This window comes from Triturus cristatus, chromosome 4_1, assembly GCF_964204655.1.
Source record: "Triturus cristatus chromosome 4_1, aTriCri1.1, whole genome shotgun sequence".
Lineage (NCBI taxonomy): Eukaryota > Metazoa > Chordata > Amphibia > Caudata > Salamandridae > Triturus > Triturus cristatus.
The window spans coordinates 70,836,655-70,854,451 of record NC_140585.1 but is presented as its reverse complement, the minus strand read 5'-3'; the positions used below and the strand labels follow the sequence as shown (position 1 = coordinate 70,854,451).

At 48.7% G+C, this 17,797-nt stretch overlaps 1 protein-coding gene across 3 annotated transcripts in view; it reads right to left on the bottom strand.

Moving 5' to 3' along the window:
• The window catches only part of KDM2A (lysine demethylase 2A), a 770,935-nt gene that overhangs the window by 260,811 nt on the left and 492,327 nt on the right, over positions 1 to 17,797 (bottom strand). For all 3 annotated transcript variants that reach the window (XM_085651618.1, XM_085651619.1, XM_085651620.1), the window contains one exon: positions 7,321 to 7,404. In XM_085651618.1, coding sequence (XP_085507744.1) covers positions 7,321 to 7,404 — 84 coding nt within the window. The remainder of the gene's footprint in view (positions 1 to 7,320; positions 7,405 to 17,797) is intronic.

The following is a 17,797-nucleotide window of genomic DNA, read 5'->3' as shown; positions in this document are numbered from 1 at the left end:
ATCATATTTAGGAATATAAGAGAAAAGTAAGAAAATATATTAAAGAGTAAATGTTATATAGTGAAGAATTAGATAACAGTGGATGTTGATAGTACATGAAGAGTGGAGGAGGCATGAAAAATTTCACGGATGGTTACATGATATATAATCTCGCTCGCACCGTATGACATATACCCGTTCCTAATGATGTAACCTGTGTTTCAATTATGCTTGACACATGTGATATGCATCCATGCATGAAATTGACTCGTATGTCTTCCGCTTAATTTTTACCTCCTACATCTACTGTGACCTACCTTTGATCGCGTGACTGTGTGCTAAATGTTGGTATAACGTTTTACACTATGATTATATATCATGTAACCATCCGTGAAATTTTTCATGCCTCCTCCACTCTTCATGTACTATCAACATCCACTGTTATCTAATTCTTCACTATATAACATTTACACTTTCATATATTTTCTTACTTTTCTCTTATATTTCTAAATATGATCACTTCTGACTCCTATTCCACCTAACCTTTTGGGTATTGCTTATTTCTTACCCGCCTAACAATGTTATCGCAACACTTTACACCTGATGATATAATGTAAATGATTGTTATTTCACATGATTCAAATATTTGTATACGCTCAAACGGAATATTACCATCCCTACTACTAATAACCCCACCTCCTCCCGATCCCCCACTCCACCTCCAAAATGGTGGTACTCCCACCTCTCGCTCACTCTCCTTTTTCTTACAACTCTCTATCCGACCTTCTACTCATACCCCTCCCACCCTAAATATCATCCCTCATACCGACCATCCCCATACTAACACACTTGTCAATTATGCACCCTCCCCTCCTAACCTCCTTCTCCATTTTTTCACTCTTTTTCTCTCTTTCCTTTTCCTCTTCTCTTCCCAACACCCTGACCCGCTTGTCCTCCCCACCTTCCCCTTACATACTTTGCGACTCCTATCGATTATTACTACATTCGCTTTACTTAATTATGTATGTACAGCCCTGAGGAAGCCCCAGGCCGGATGGCCGTGTAAGGGGGCGAAACACGTGTTGGCTGTTTCTTTGCTTTCTTTCACCCACTCTTACCAATAGAGTGCACATAAACTGATAAACAACTTATGAAAAACCAATACGGAATCTGAATTTTTTCCAGAAAAAAAAAAAAAATCAGATAAAACAAATCTTGCCCAGACAAACCTGTTGAATCTTGCTTAAACTAGGGGGCTAGGGGTTTCTCCCCCCCATCAAACCCAGACAAACCTGTCGAATCTTGCTTAACTAGGGGGCTATGGGTTTCTCCCCCTATCAAGGGTCAGAAAAAGAAGAATCTACGCTTAATATCCGGTGAGTAAGGGATTGGGACCTCTTTACCCCTTAATTCCAAAAACATAACCAAGACATGCCTCGCACTACCAAATTATCCTTTCCACCTGCAAATTCGTCACTGACCACAAGAAAGTGTCCCGTGCTTCCTTATGGTGGTAGACCAAACCCCAAGGCACTCCATTATCCTGGACCTCTGCTCAACCATCCCCGCAAGGCAACCTCGCATTTCAAATATTCGTTACTTTAACCCGCATCTTACAGCACCAGTTGTGACTAGCAACCCACTTGCACATTTTATTTACCCGGTGTAAACACAACGCTACAAAAAGCCTGGATTTTCGCAACTAGTTAAACAAATTGTACTATCACCATCCCATGAGCCCCCAAAGTAGCTTATGGTCGGTCTAAAGTACTAATCTTGTTCAATGTAAGCGTTATGTTGAAGTTTTCACTGCCCAGCAACATACCACCAGCTGCTGTTCAATTCATTCCTCGCAGCCACTCTTAGAAAATAACCATCTCATGCTTCAGTGACAACACAGTCCTCTCTAAACAACTGTCATTTACATACATATTCCATTATTCCACACAGCAGACGATTGTACATAGTGCATGCAATTTCATTTTTAACAACGTTAAAACAGTGTCAATATCAAACATTTGAATATATGCGGGTGTAATGAGAGCTGTAAAGTGGCCTCTCTCGCAGAAACAACAATGCTAAGTCAGCAGGTGAAATGCACGTCATAACCAAGGATGAAGAACCCTACTTCACTCCTGTGCGCTCTATATCCATAGATGATCCTTCTACAGTTTCAGCTAATGCAGGGTCTTCCCTGTACCACTATTTCTTACTATTTTTTTCACAATATTGAGTGCAAGAGAGTTCATCATGAAGAGAATTTCTTATTGTGGAAGTTCAATTAATACGTTGGGATTCTCCTTTACGAATATTCCATATAATGATAAAAAAATGTGTGGTTTAAGGTTGTTGTACATCTCACAAAGGACAGGTTCTTTTGGGGCATCACGTGTACCTAAGTGTCACACTCATAGGTGGGGCGTTGGTGCTCCAACTCACGTATTTTCGATCAATTAACTGAGGAACCACACAATTTAAAGGGAAGAGGTGTGGTGCCGCGGCCAGGGCGGCTGACTCCGGAACACGGTTTGATCCACGGCTCCAAGTTAGCCCAGCACCTTGTGACTCTGGACAATAGCTCGCTTAATCTTCCCAACGGCCCCCAGCGCGGAAACACCTCTCCGGAGGTAGCTGTGCGCTTTACAAATGCTGGTATTTCATTTCAAAGAATTTTCTTTTAGAAAGTTAAGTAAATGAGGGTTAATCTCATGATATCAATCTTAAGGATGATGGAATTTTAGTAATGACGAGTAAAAAAAGATCTAGCAGACCCTGCAGAATAATCTGAGTGAGTTTCCCATATAGTTCTGATGAGAAAGATGTCTGGAAGTTTGAGACTATGTGCCGACTTCAGGTTACTGGTTGAACAAATTTTGTTATTCACTTACCAAAATTAATCATTTATTTGGTACTATGGGTCAGCCTTGGTAATTTTCAATGCTGACCTACAAGCAACATACCAACAAACTGAAATAACTGACAAATATTTAACTAGGTTTGTGACCCTAGATTATGTGTTCTGCTATTAGTGTACGCCGTTTTGGTTGGCATCAGCCACCTCAGAGTTCCATTGACTCATGAATTACCTAGGAACATAGAGGGGTCTGGATTCCTTGAAGATATTCTTGTCTTTGTAACATCCATGGAGGATCATAATAGAGGCTTTGTCTGAGATTCGAGTGTTCTCATGGACAAAGATGACCCTACAGACAGAAAAATTCAACTTTTTGTGAAAGGAAGTAAATATCTGGGGCACACAATTTTAGATGGTGAAGTTAGACTAAGACTACTTTCTCAGCCATAAAGGTTTCTATTCCTTTTAGTAAAAGCATCTGGCTTCTTACTCATGTGTCTGTGAGTACTAATTATGATGTAGAGGTTCCTCCCATGAGTACCTCTGATCGGAACTCTTGTGGAAAAGAAATACTTTATATGTGTGATCTCGGCAAATGACTCAATATTTTCATACACCTAACTGCAAGGTTTTTCAGGCATATGTGGTCTTTCAGTGAAAACGAAGAATGTGTGGGTATGATAGCTACCAGTGGCACCGGCTTGAGGTTGCTACTATCCAAGACCCTTAATTTGCTTGATTTCTAAACTATGAATGTAAAACATGTTAAGGTAATCCAAGTCAGCAATTTAGTTCCCATTTTTATTTTAAGTGTTGTACTTAATCTTCCATTCCCTACGAGTGTTTGTTCTTTCTTGGGTGTTGTATTTGTGACATATTACTCTAATATAATGCATACATGTACTCCTTTGAGGCCTCAGTCACGTTTAAAACTCAGTCTCAATTTCAGAATGAACCATTTTTCAATATTTACAACCAAAACATTGCTACTCATTCATTTAGCGCAGCTGACAACCACTGACAAAGCAATTACTTCTTGCTTATTTTAGGTGTATGTCAGTTGTTATATTTCTGAAGGCAACAACAAATCAGAGAACCATAAAAAATACAGCAGTTGGGAAATACACTATGGAATCACATTTTTAGTTTACATGTTAAGCCACGCCCTTAATCGCAGAGGCCACACCCCTTTCAGAGACTCCAGTTTTGTTTCACCCGATTTAAAGCCCTGCCCTATGCTAGAGAGCAGCCATAGGAGGTGGAAAGCAGTCAGAGGAAAGGCAAACCCCCATGCTATAGAAGTTAGCCAAAGGAGGTAGAGACCTGCATACTAGAGAGAACTGCCATAGGAAGCAGAAGAAGTCAGACTTGCAGGGCCCCACCCCTCATGCTTTAGAGACCAGCCATAGGAGATAAATTCCTGTCATGTGGGGGAACGACCCGCTCTCTTGAGAGCAACCACTGGAGGAGCAGATTTCACACTATATAGTCATAGGAAGAAGAGTGGTCATAGGAAGAAGAGAGTGGTCATAGGAAGAACAGAGTGGTCATAGGAAGAACAGAGTGGTCATAGGAAGAACAGAGTGGTCATAGGAAGAAGAGACCCCCATACTAAAACTGCCATCAGAAGGCTAAAGCAGTCAGAGGAGGCTCAGACCTCCAATCTTTGGAGACCCTTAAAATAAACAGTCATAAGAGGTAGAAAGAAGTTAGAGGAAATGTAGACCCTCCCTATGATATAAAGGCTGGCCACGGGAGGTAGACCCCTGTCATTTGAGGGAAAAGACACCGTTGTCAACAGAAAACTACAATTTGAGGTACAGACCCCCTCTTTAGAAGTAGCCACACAAGACAGAAAGCAGTCCGAGGACGATCAGAAATCTACACTGTAAAGTTCAGCCATAGGCTGTAGAATGCAGTCCTATGAGGCAAAGACCCAGCCCTTTTGGGAGCAGCCACTTGAAGTGCAGACCCCATGCTGTAGTGAGAAGAGGCAGAATGCAGTTAGGAGGTGCAGACTCCCATGCTACAGAGAGCAGCCAGAGGAGGTAGAATGCAGTACTATGTGCAACGACCCCACCATTTACAGCACAGTAATAGGAGGTAGAGACCGAACACTATCAAGCAGTCATGGGAGGTATAAAGCAGTCCTAGACTTTAGAGCGTGAAGGGAGAAGGCAGTCAGGGGTGCAGACCCCAAAGCCATAGAGACCAACCACAGAAAGTAGAATGTAGCCCTACGAGGCAAAGACCTTGCCCTCAGTAGTGTAGATATTGGAGCCGCAGACCCCACAGTACAGAGAGCAGTCATGGGAGGTAGGATGCAGCCAGAGGACATGCAGACCCCCACGACAGAGGCCAGCCATAGGAGGTGGAATATATTCATATGAGAGAAAGGTCCCGTCGTCTACAGAGCAGTCACTGAAGGTATCAGCCACAGGGCAAAGTGAGCATTTATATGAGGTAGCATGCAATACTATGAGATAAAGACCCCCAAACTACAGAAAGCTGCCACAGGAGGTAGAGACCCCCAAACTACAAAGAACAGTCACATGAAGTAGAGACCCTCAAACTACAGAGAGCAGCCACAGGAGGTAGAGACCCTCAAATTACAGAGAGCAGCCACAGGAGGTAGAGACCCTCAAACTACAGAGAGCAGCCACAGGAGGTAGAGACCCTCAAACTACAAAGAACAGTCACATGAGGTAGAGACCCTCAAACTACAGAGAGCAGCCACAGGAGGTAGAGACCCTCAAACTACAGAGAGCAGCCACAGGAGGTAGAGACCCTCAAACTACAGAGAGCAGCCACAGGAGGTAGAGACCCTCAAACTACAGAGAGCAGCCACAGGAGGTAGAGACCCTCAAACTACAGAGGCAGCCACAGGAGGTAGAGACCCTCAAACTACAGAGAGCAGCCACAGGAGGTAGAGACCCTCAAACTACAGAGAGCAGCCACAGGAGGTAGAGACCCTCAAACTACAGAGAGCAGCCACAGGAGGTAGAGACCCTCAAACTACAGAGAGCAGCCACAGGAGGTAGAGACCCTCAAACTACAGAGAGCAGCCACAGGAGGTAGAGACCCTCAAACTACAGAGAGCAGCCACAGGAGGTAGAAGACGTGCAGACCCCTCTCTATAAAAGCCAGTCACAGGAAGTAGAATGCAGTCAGAGAACATACAGAACACCAAGCTAGAGAGCAGACTAGAGAGCTGCCATAGGAGGTACAGGCCTCCGAGATACACACAGCAGCGACCTGGGGTAGAAAGCAGTCACAGGGAGTGCTGAAACCCCGCTCCCAGACCATACAGAGGGGTCAAGAAGCAGTTAGGAGGCAAATTGTTACAGAGAGCAGCAGCGAGACTGAAGTAAGAGTAGGGTCATACCCCGGTATTGGAAAGAATGGTCAGTCTTTACAGACCCATTTGATAGAATTTGCAACCAAACGTGATCAGTGTTGGTGCAAGAGGGGGCAGCCAGAAAGGGGGGGGAGGGGCAGCCAGAAAGGGGGGGGAGGGGCAGCCAGAAAAGGGGGGGGGCAGCCAGAAAAGGGAGGGGGAGGGGGCAGCCAGAAAGGGGAGGGAGGGGGCAGCCAGAAAGGGGAGGGAGGGGGCAGCCAGAAAGGGGAGGGAGGGGGCAGCCAGAAAGGGGAGGGCAGCCAGAGAATGGAGAGTGCAGCATAAGTACATACCGCAACGATACAATCAGAGACACTAGAGTACAGCCAAGGGATGGACAGCCCCATACAAATAAATAGACCAGTCACAATCCGATCAGTGAAGATACAGAGGGGACCAAAAGTCGGCCATTTAAGAAAATCCAACCAGGAACTATAAACGTACCGCTGCCCTGTCAAGAGTAGCCAGTGGAGTCACACAAAGACTTCGCAGGCGTAGAGAGCGCCAGTCTCGTTCCCTAACTAGGGCGCTGCTGAACACAGAGCCCCAGAAGGAGCAGAAAACAAAGGGAGCGCCCAGGGGTACAGAGAAAGCTACGATAAGGCACGTAATGACCAACACTTTATCGAGAATGCAGTCAGTGCGGCCACTTATTAAACATGAGACAATATGTACAAGGAAAGCTGAACGTGTCTGCAAACGAGCCATAGGAGATATACACACATGCTGGCCCCCGCCAAGAAAGCAGCCAGTGGAGGCGCCTCAGACACCAATCAAAAACGGCAGCCAAGAAAGCAACATTATAGGAAGGTCAGTGGAAGCTGAGGGGTAAGTGCTCTCACACACTGGTGAGACAGCATCACGGGGGAACACAGCCCTCGCCATGTCACGCATGAGATCGGCAGAGTCACAGAGACCTGGGTCCACCCAAGAGACCTTCGTTTCACTGGGAATGACGCCAAGTGAGGCACGGTCGCTGCCATCAGAGAGAGAAAACCCAGACTGTCTGTCTCTGCGCTCCCTGGAGTGCTGCAGAGCGCGCCTGCTGCCAGCTGAACCGGACAAGACACACTAGACAAAGAGATCTTACCTTATCCCTCTTCGGCCAGTGCACGATGGGCAGCCCCGTCAAGGCAAGCTTCTTGGGGTCGTTGGCGTGTTCCTCCAGCAACTTCTGAAAAAGGCAAACACAGTAGGGTGAGAGGAGGCGTTAGAACCCTGACGTCACTGCAGATCACTGCTCAGGTCTAAGCCTATGGTGCCGGCAGCCTTCAGTCTGTGATGACTACTCTCCCACTGCCATCTGCCTCAACCTGTAAAGTCACTCCGAGCACTGAAGCTGCCCCTGTGCGCAGACCACAAGCTGCAGACAGGAACCGAGTCCAACCGGTGCCAGGCCTGCCCCAAACCCTCCACGCAGAGCTGCAGCCGCTGACGACCCCCGTCTGCCCCTGAGCGTACACCACAAGCTGCAGACACGAACCGCGCCCAGCCGGGTCCAGGTGCGCCCCTAACCCGCCACGCAGAGCTGCATCACCCGCCGCACACTCTGGGCACGAGTGCCAGGCGCAGGAAGTCCAGCTGCACAGGCTGGATCACGCGCCCACCCCGGGAAGAGGAACAGTTTACACTGGAGCGCCTGGCTTCAGAGCTTGAATTACACGCCTGTGCCCAGGGTCGTAGGCAAGGCTGCTGCCTTAAACGGGAGCTCCTGGCTTCTGAGCTTGAATCACAAGTCTGACTCTGTGGAGAGGGGCAGCAGGACGGGCACCTGCCTTACACTGGAGCTTGAATCACACGCCTGTCCCCAGGGGCGCAGGCAAGGCAGCTGCCTGCAGTACAGCGCACACGGCCGCCCCGGGGGAGAGGGCCAGTATGACAGGCCACAGGGGAGAGGGACAACAGGGCTGCCTAGAGCCTTACACTGGAGCTTGAATCACACGCCTGTCCCCGGGGAGAGGGGCAGCGGGGCAGGCTGGTGAGGGACAGCCTAGTAGAGCCTTACACTGGAGCTTGCGCTTCTGAGCTTGAATCACACACCAGTCCCCGGGGACAGGTACAGATGGGCAGGCTAGTGAAGAGGGACAGCCTAGTTACACTGGAGCATCTGAGCTTGAATCACACACCTGTCCCCGGGGAGAGGGGTAGGCTGGTTAGGGACAGCCTAGAGCCTTACACTGGAGCTTGCGCTTCTGAGCTTGAATCACACACCAGTCCCCGGGGAGAGGTACAGATGGGCAGGCTAGTGAAGAGGGGCAGTCTAGTTACACTGGAACATCTGAGATTGAATCACACGCCAGTCCCTGGGGAGAGGGGCAAGCTGGTGAGGGACAGCCTAGAGCCTTACACTGGAGCTTTGCTTGAATCACACGCCTGTACCCTAAAAGAAAGCAGGCTGGTGAGGGACAGCCTAGTTACACTAGAGCATCTGAGCTTGTATAACACGCCTGTACCCGGGGAGAAGGCAGGCTGGGGAGGGACTTCCTAGAGCCTTACACTGGAGCTTGCATCACACGCCTGTACCCGGGGAGAGGGACAGCAGGGCAGGCTCCTGCCTCACACTGCTCTCCGGGCCGCAGTCCCGCCCCCAGCTCGGGGGAGGGCAGTGTCGGCGCTCCGCCGCAGGCTCCTAGAACACACTTCCTGGCTCCGACAATGAGGACCCTGATCCGGCTCCGCTCTCCTCCCCCACGCACACACGGCCAGCTCCCAGCAGTGCATTGCAGCGGAAGGGAAACCCGCTGAGGCCCGCCCCCGACCGGCATCGCGAACCAGGGGCGGAGTCAGGAGCCGGTGAAGGCCACGCCCACAGCTGGCGCCACGAGGTGAGGGGGCGGAGTCAACAGAAGGAAACGGCCTCCAGAAGCAACAGCGCCGCAAGCCGTGGGGGCGAGATCAACAGCAGCACCCGCGAGGCCCCGCCTACTGCCAGGGGGCGGAGTCAACAGCATGATCTAGAGACCCGCCCACAGCCAGTGCCGAGAGGGCGCAGCCAACAATACTTCGAGATCCGGCTCTTCCGGGCGATGTCCACAGCCCTGCGGCGGGTCCTGGCGAGCCTCCGAGCCGTAGGCGTAGAGGCCCCGCCCATGCAGACTCCCAGTGGATACCTCGGGCTCGAGGGCGGGGCCTCTGTGACTACAGCCCCCACCCTCCTGGACGCTCTTCCTGCCTCCCGCTGACACGACGCACCCCCCGCCTCTGCAGACACCATGACTCAGCAGTAAACCAGCCGCCTGCAACGTCACTCCTGCAATCCAGCAGCAGGGACACACTGTCACACAAGCAGCACCGGACCTGAAGCCGGTGCCCACCATGACCATCCTCCATCGGCACCCTGCAGCCAAACCAGAAGCACCAGCGGCCAGCAACATGACCACACAGCATGCCTAAAGACGAGATGTGCTGGTGCTAAGCTTCTAGACATCATGCATGCATTCTCGCTTCACACCCTATACGTGCAAATCACACCACACTGAGTGTTCTAAGCCAGCAGTCTATCCCATATGACCAGGGACGCTCAAATTATGCGGCAAGAAATGGCACATCATGCGGCTCAAATTATGCGGCAAGAAATGGCACATCATGCGGCACTTTTTAAAATAGTATTACTTCATTATTTAGTACTTTTGAGGTCTCGCCTAGGCAGCGTGCATGCGCTGCTCTAAGAGGGCCTTTAGCAATCAGTCTGCCGCTTTTCAAGCACTCGTGCTGGTACCCACCTTGCGGGAGCGAGCAGCGGCGCGTGTTTTAATTGAAAAAATATAGCTTTGGCGCCGCCGCTGCTCGCTCCCGCAAGGCGGAGGCCACCACAAGCACGAGTGTACTTTGAAAAAAGCTGCTGCTTGTTTGCGTTCCAGCATTAGTCATTCGCAGTGATTAAACAGTGCGGGCCGCATTTTTTTTCTCATTACCCCCTCACTCTCTTTCGCTCGCACTCTCTCTTTCGCTATCTCTCCTTACTGTCGCAGGTCGCACAGAGACAGCAATTCGTCTAACAATGTTCTTTGTAACGACAATTAACAATAGCCTCAATAGAAGGCAGACACTACTGAGTCATAAAATATCACATTATAAGTTTTCCCTCGTTCACGTCTCTCTCTCCAAAGTATCCCATCACATTCCATTTTACTGCATTGCATTATGTTTGCATGTCACTTTCCTACTACCGGCTGCAGGGCCTAAAATGCTTGAATAACTTAAGTAGTGGCAGTACTTTATCTGCTATGAGATCAAAATAATCAACAATTGCTTCTATTTATGGAGGAAAGATACCATAGAGCCAACCACAGAGAAATTACCAGGGCACGTCCACCACCACGTCCACCACCACGTCCTCCACCTCCACCACCACATCCTCCACCACCACCACATCATCATCGTCCACCACCACGTCGTCGTCCACCACCACGTCGTCGTCCACCACCACAGCGACCACCACATCCACCACCACATCCACCACCAGGTCCACCTCCACCACGTCCACCACCACCACAACGTCCACCACCATCACGTCCACCACCATGTCGTCCACCACCACCACCACGTCGTCCACCACCACGTCGTCCACCACCACCACCACGTCGTCCACCACCACCACCACGTCGTCCACCACGTCGTCCACCACCACCACGTCGTCCACCACCACCACGTCGTCCACCACCACACGTCGTCCACCACCACACGTCGTCCACCACCACCACCACCACGTCGTCCACCACCACACGTCGTCCACCACCACCACCACCACGTCGTCCACCACCACCACCACGTCGTCCACCACCACACGTCGTCCACCACCCCGTCCACCACCACCACATCCACCACCAGGTCCACCACCACCAGGTCCACCACCACCATCACGTCCACCACCACCACGTCGTCCACCACCACCACCACATCCACCACCACCACGTCGTCCACCACCACCACCACATCCACCACCACCACGTCGTCCACCACCACCACCACCACGTCGTCCACCACCACCAAGTCGTCCTCCACCACCACCACCCTGTCCACCACCTCCACCCCGTCCACCACCTCCACCCCGTCCACCACCTCCACCCCGTCCACCACCTCCACCCCGTCCACCACCTCCACCCCGTCCACCACCTCCACCCCGTCCACCACCTCCACCCCGTCCACCACCTCCACCACCACCACCCCGTCCACCACCACCACCACCACCCGTGACAGGAAAAGTGTCACTGGAGGGCAGGGGCAATAGGAGTGTCAACCACGGCTGTACATGGGACATTTAAGGATGCATTGGGTGCGAGAAGACGGGAATAGGGGCTAGAAGTATTAAACCAGACCCAAGATACCTTTTGAAGAGGCGCAAACCAGACCCAAGATACCTTTTGAAGAGGCGCAATGTCACAGGGGCTACTGTAAAAGACCTCACAGCATCTCTACCTCACAGCGGCATACCTGCACGAGCCACTCACTCAAAACAAGCATTGGTATAGCCAATAGGTCTCGCCTTTGGGGCCTTATAAGTGTTTAGCCATGCAACACTTGAAGTTGTTGCACCAAGGATATTTTGCTGGATAACTAAACACTTATAAGGTCCCAAAGGCGAGACCTATTGGCTATGCCAATGCTTGTTACACTTGTTAATACTGTCTGGGCATTAGGTGAACCTCATTAGTAATATTAAATATAACTAACACACACATCGCTGCGGCTGCACAATTCCACTGGCCTTGCATATGGCACACCCAAGCAAGCAGGCAACTTAACCCACACTAACCCCACCCTAAGTTGGCAACCTATCCACACTGTCTACCCGCAAGCCAGCATCTAGTTCTCACCTTGCCAGGTCTAGTGCCTCCGCCAAGCAACCTACAACTAGCAGGTCTTCCCTAAGCAAACAACCTCACTCTCACTTTATTTTTCTTATCTTTACTTAGCTTGTTATTCGTCAGCAACAATCACTATGCTTCTATACATTTCTGCCCACAAAAGGTCCCTACTACACCCAGCGGCCCATGAGCACATTGTTGCAACAAGTACTATCAGCATCATGTGCAAGTCGACCAACACCACGCCCTCAGCTATTTGTTTCACATCATGCCTGACCCAAGAACCATATCTGTGTCTAACAAACATCATGCCCCCAACGTATGCCAATACCATGTGTTACACAGTTTTGTTAACTCTTTTTGGTAGCTACAATATCTTACTACAGACTACTCACCTTTGAAATATCCCCAGGCACTAAACTGGATCCAGAGAACTTCTGTTCCTGCACACTGGCAGGGGCTGCAGTGCAGCTCCACACTGGCTCCTTACGACACCTAAAGTGACGGAGCAGAGCAACCCTGGTGATCTGACATTTGTTCCTAATCTTTCTCCCATTCCTTGCCCTTAGACACACAGTGTATTAACAAGTGATGGTGGCATAGTGCAGACCGTTTTAGACGTTAAAGAGGCGTTCTGGGGAGTTAGGAGGGCATTGAGAAATCTGTTGTTAGAAAGAGTGCCCACCGCAGACTGCTACCACAAGTAAGAAACTTGTTCTTCTGAAGGTTGTTTCGAAAAGCAAATGCCGCATCTTTAGTATAGATACCAAAGTAGTACTTCCCAAAGGTGTCAATTCTGGGGATTGGACAAGTACCAAAATATCTTGCAGGACCAAGCAAGCGAAGTGATTTTGTCAGACCTGGCTGTCAAGACAATAGTGCCTCATAAACGTATGCACCAAAGTCTGTTACAGCTTGGCAGACATCCAGAACAGACACCTTGTGCCAATATAATTGTAGCAGCTTTGGCCCTGGGAAAATTGGCTTTCAGGCTGTAGAGGAACTGCTTTTTGGCCAGTGCGTAGCAGATCATACTGAAGAGGCTAACTGAAAAGGACTATCCATCTTGACAGGGTCCTATTTTGTGGGGCACTGGAGGACTTTTGACTCTGGGTGGCTTCTGCCAGTGACATATCAGTGGCAGCAAAGGATTGACCTGTCTGCGGTACCACTAGTTGTGAATGGTGGCGTTGCCAATAGGCTAAATCCTTGGAATAAATAACCTCTTAATTTCCTATACAAGTATTTGGATTTGTAAAGTGCAGGAATCACCACCGAAGGGGTATCTCCGCACTGTAGAATCAGGTAAGTCAGATAAACATGGGCAGACAGGTTTACGCTCTGAACAGTGCTGTTTTCAGGAGCTTCCTGAAACAGAGTAAGTTGGAGCATTTGCATAGGTCCTCCGGCAGGGTATTCCACAAGTTTGAGGCTAGATGGACAACGGTTTTTCCTCCGGTTCCAAATTTCTTAAACCGGGCAACCACCAGCAACCCTTTACCTTCCAATCTAAGATGACAATTCGGACAGTAGATTTTAAATTTATCTGACAGGTAGCTGGGGCTCACACCATATAAAGCTTTATGGGTGAGGCAACAAAGCTTAAAATTAATTCTCTGGCGGATGGGGAGCCAGTGAAGTTGTTGTAGCAATGGACCGGAGGAGGTGCAAGGTGGTATTTTTAGGGCCAAGCGAGCCGCCACAATTTGTACAATCTGCAATCTGGTTAGTAGGGACTCATTTGCAGATGCCAGCAGTGCATTACAATAATCTAAGCGGACAATGATCAGCGCCTGAATCAGGGTTCTTTGTACAGAGAGAGGCAGCCATCGGAAAACTCTGCGCAAAAGGCTTAGTGTATGGTAACAGGTCCCTGCTTTAGTCATCACTTGGTCCTTCATGGATAGCAACACATCCAAGCGTACTCCCAGATTTTTTGCCACCAGGATAGGAGTAGGAGCAGAACCCAAAGTTGCAGGCCACCACCCGGGGGGACCAAAAATTCTGTGCTGACCCAAACAACAACATTTCTGTCTTGGACGCATTTAGTTGCAGATAGTGGTTCATCATCCACTCTGCAAAAGCCGACATCCCCTTAGTAAAACGCTGATCAACAGACTCAGAGTCAGAGTCCTTATCAAAGGACAGGAGCAATTGGGTATCGTCAGCGTAAGAAAAAGGAGTGAAACCGTACTCCCTAATAACCTTGGCAAGCGGGGGCCCACATAGATATTAAACAAAGTTGGGCTCAAAGAAGAGCCCTGGGGCACCCCCTTAGTGAGTTTCAAGGTTTGGGAACGGAAAGGACCAAAATTGATGGTCTGGGTGCATAGGTCAAGGAAAATGACCAGCCAATTAAGTGCCTGTCCCTGAAGACCGGCCTCCCTCAGTTGCAAAATCAGTTTCTGATGAGAGACCGTGTCGAAGGCTGCTGTCAGGTCCAATAAGACCAGTATCACTGCTTGATTAGCATCCAAAGCCATTTTAATATGATCCGTAACCCCAATAAGGGTTGTCTCTGTGGAGTGGGTGGGTCTAAACCCTGACTGGGACGGATCAAGAATGGCGTGTTTGTCGAGGTATTCCACTAGCTGAGTGTTAATATAACTCTCTGCCATTTTACTCATCAACGGGAGGAGTGAAATGGGGCGGTAATTTGATAGCACATCAGCGGGCAACTGATCTTTCTTTTTAATAGGGAGTACTTGAGCGGACTTCCAGTCAAGAGGCAGAATACCTTCGCTTAAAGAGGTGTTCAGTCTCTCAGTCATAGGGGCGGCTAGAAGAGGAGCAAGCAAAGCAAATTTATGTGCTGGCAACACATCTAGAGGAGAACCGGATTTAGACGTACTAAGCACGGCTTCCACCTGAGAAATCTGAAAACCTTTGAAACCAACCAGGCCAGCGGCCAAATCCTTAGCTGTTTGAGAGCTATTGTCAATGGGCTCCACGTGACAGGGATTTAAAGAAAATTGGTTATAGATCAAATTGATTTAATCCTCACGGTGCACAGCTATATCGTCACACAGTTCCTGAGAGGGGGTGGCATCAATAACCCCAAAGAGGGTGCAGAGGCTGAATCTCTGCAGGTCTGAGGCAGCCTTTCACATATACATTAGAGGCGCTGTCACATTTCTAGAAAATCCAGTCAATTTCATAGATGTGCGCCTTTTGAGCACGACACTGGTGTCAACAGCCCTTCCCAGGCAAACAGTAGTATCAAGGCCTGCACAGATAATGTATTTTTCTACATACTGTCCATTATGAATTGTCTGAGCCAGAGAAGATCTGTGGTCCTCGGGGACCACTATCAAAATCTTACTAGCCATGTCTCACAGAGCATGCGTGTTCCTGCCCAGTAATCAAACCACACTTATGCACCTCTGGGCCAAGAAAGAAGAAGAAAATATTTTTGGGGCCAAATCGAGAGGAGCTGTCAGGAAGTCATTAGGATTCACCCTACTACTCGAGGCCTGCACAATGAGGCTCTCAGGTGTAGGGTGCCTATTAAGGAAGTCTTCATCATCAGGTGCAGGTCTATGTCAAGGGGTTATTGGCCAGCTAACTCATGGGCAATACCCAGGCTTGGACCATGTAGCCAGCGAGGCATCAGTCATAGAAACATTGCATGGTAGCACGGACTCTGACAAAGTCGGCCCTGGTTGAAGAATTTCTGTTAGGATATTTATTTTTGCCTCAATGGAGGGAACCAGCAGATCTAGAAGCTGCCCTACAGACTACTGATGTAAACAAAGTGCTTTATTCTATTGGAGGTCCATGTGGCAAGTCAAGATCTGCTTCAGGGCAGGTGGATAGCCTACTGACATTTTATAAATCCAAGAATATAGCATCATCGGTAGAGTATGAGGGGGGAAATCCATCACCATCCTCCTCAGTGTCACATGGGACCCTGAGTGTTTCTTGTATAGGGACAGGCTCAGAGCCCAAAAGGGAATAGAGCCTCTGCTGACAGTTATCATGGAAGAGGCACCAGGGATAGTCAGCCTACATAATAACTGGTTGCGCTTTTGTCATCTTGCAGCATGACATTGGTTGAGCTCAGGTCGACGTCTGTTTGAGGTCAAACAAGGGCATCAGAACCAGGTCAAGTCAAGTCAAAACCACTTTATTCGATTAATTAAAATCATAAAAGTATACTACACAATTAAATATATAAAATCTTGCAATTCACAGATCTACAGTTAAAAACAATTTCTATTAAAATTTCATGATAGACCATAATCAACGTGAATTTTTAGTACAGGTTTGAGTTCCATATATCAGATAGGATCCACATCCTGTGTTAGTTTTAGTCTGACCCTCCTTTCTCTGACAGCTGCCACCAAGAAGCTAGCAACACAGAACATAATTAATGGACATTCAAGCATACTTAGGAACAATAGAGCTGGCTTGTACTGTGTAAAGTTCCTACTTTTTAGCAAAGGAATAATATACTTCTTCCTGGCATATTTGAAAAAAGTGCAGAATAGCATAAAGTGCGTGGTGTCTTGTGGAGAAATATCATCGCACTTGCAAGGGGCAACATCTTCTAGCCTATTCCAGCCAGCTACATCCCAAAGAACTATGTGTACTTGGTTAAACCGGAATTTAGTCAACAACCATTTGTGAAAAGGGTGGGTTACCACTGTAAGATATAAAGACAACCCTGAGAGCTGGGATACCAGGACATGTCCCCTCACAGAGGGTTTATGAAGTTCAACTTCTTCCCGCTCAGCCTCCCTTAGCCTCATAAAATTTGATTTTACCCACTCAAGATCTGCCTTACAAAGAATTTCGGGGTTAAAAAAGATTTCTGGTCTCCCAATGTAGGCAGCTAACTTCTCGATATTTGACAACCATTGAATTTTATTCATGTTGTCAAGTCGAGTACAGTCCTTTAGGATTTTATGATTTAAAGTAAGATTCGGGTTTAGCCATATTTTGATCCATAGCAGTAGAGGGGCTAATTTAATCATATCTGCTATGTAACCTATCCCGAGTTCCAAATGGACTGAAAAAGAAGCGGTTGATTGTGGGAGGCCAAGGAGGGAGCGCAAAAATTTGTTTTCCTCTGTTTGGATCGCGTCGTGTTTAATGTAACCCCAGATTGACGCCCCATACCTTACAATGGAGACTGTTTTGGCTTTGTAGATTGTTAATATTGCCTCTGTCGGTTTTCCTCCCAACCTTTTTGCAAAGCCAAGTACGGCCGCAGATGAGCTTCTTGTGGAGTTTACCTTTATAGAAAGCTGAGGGGACCATGAGCCTTTGTCATCAAAGACTACTCCCAAGTAAGTGAAAATCTTCACTCTTGAGATTTCTGCTCCCCTGCAGAAAAAAGGCTTTACCTTATTTTTCGCGTGACCTAACGACATAGCATGAGATTTGCCGTTATTTACCACCAAGTCCAGGCTATGCATAAAGTCCCCGAACGAGTCCAGCAATCTTTGCAGCGCCCGGGGGGTCCTGGCCAGCAGGACAGCGTCATCCGCGTATAGGAGGACCGGGATCGGGGTACCTCCCATACGCGGGATGTCCTGCGTAGCAGCCAGCAGGTTTTGCTCCAGGGAATTTATGTAAAGGGTGAATAACATGGGCGCTAGAATGCAACCCTGTCGTACCCCTCTGCTAGACTTAAAGCTGGCCGTACACTTCCCCTCAGTCGTCATCCTTATCGATGCATTCAGGTCTTGGTGGAGCTCTGAGAGGAAATACACAAGGGGTGGGTCAAGTCCCATCTCCAGGAGCATTGTCCACAGC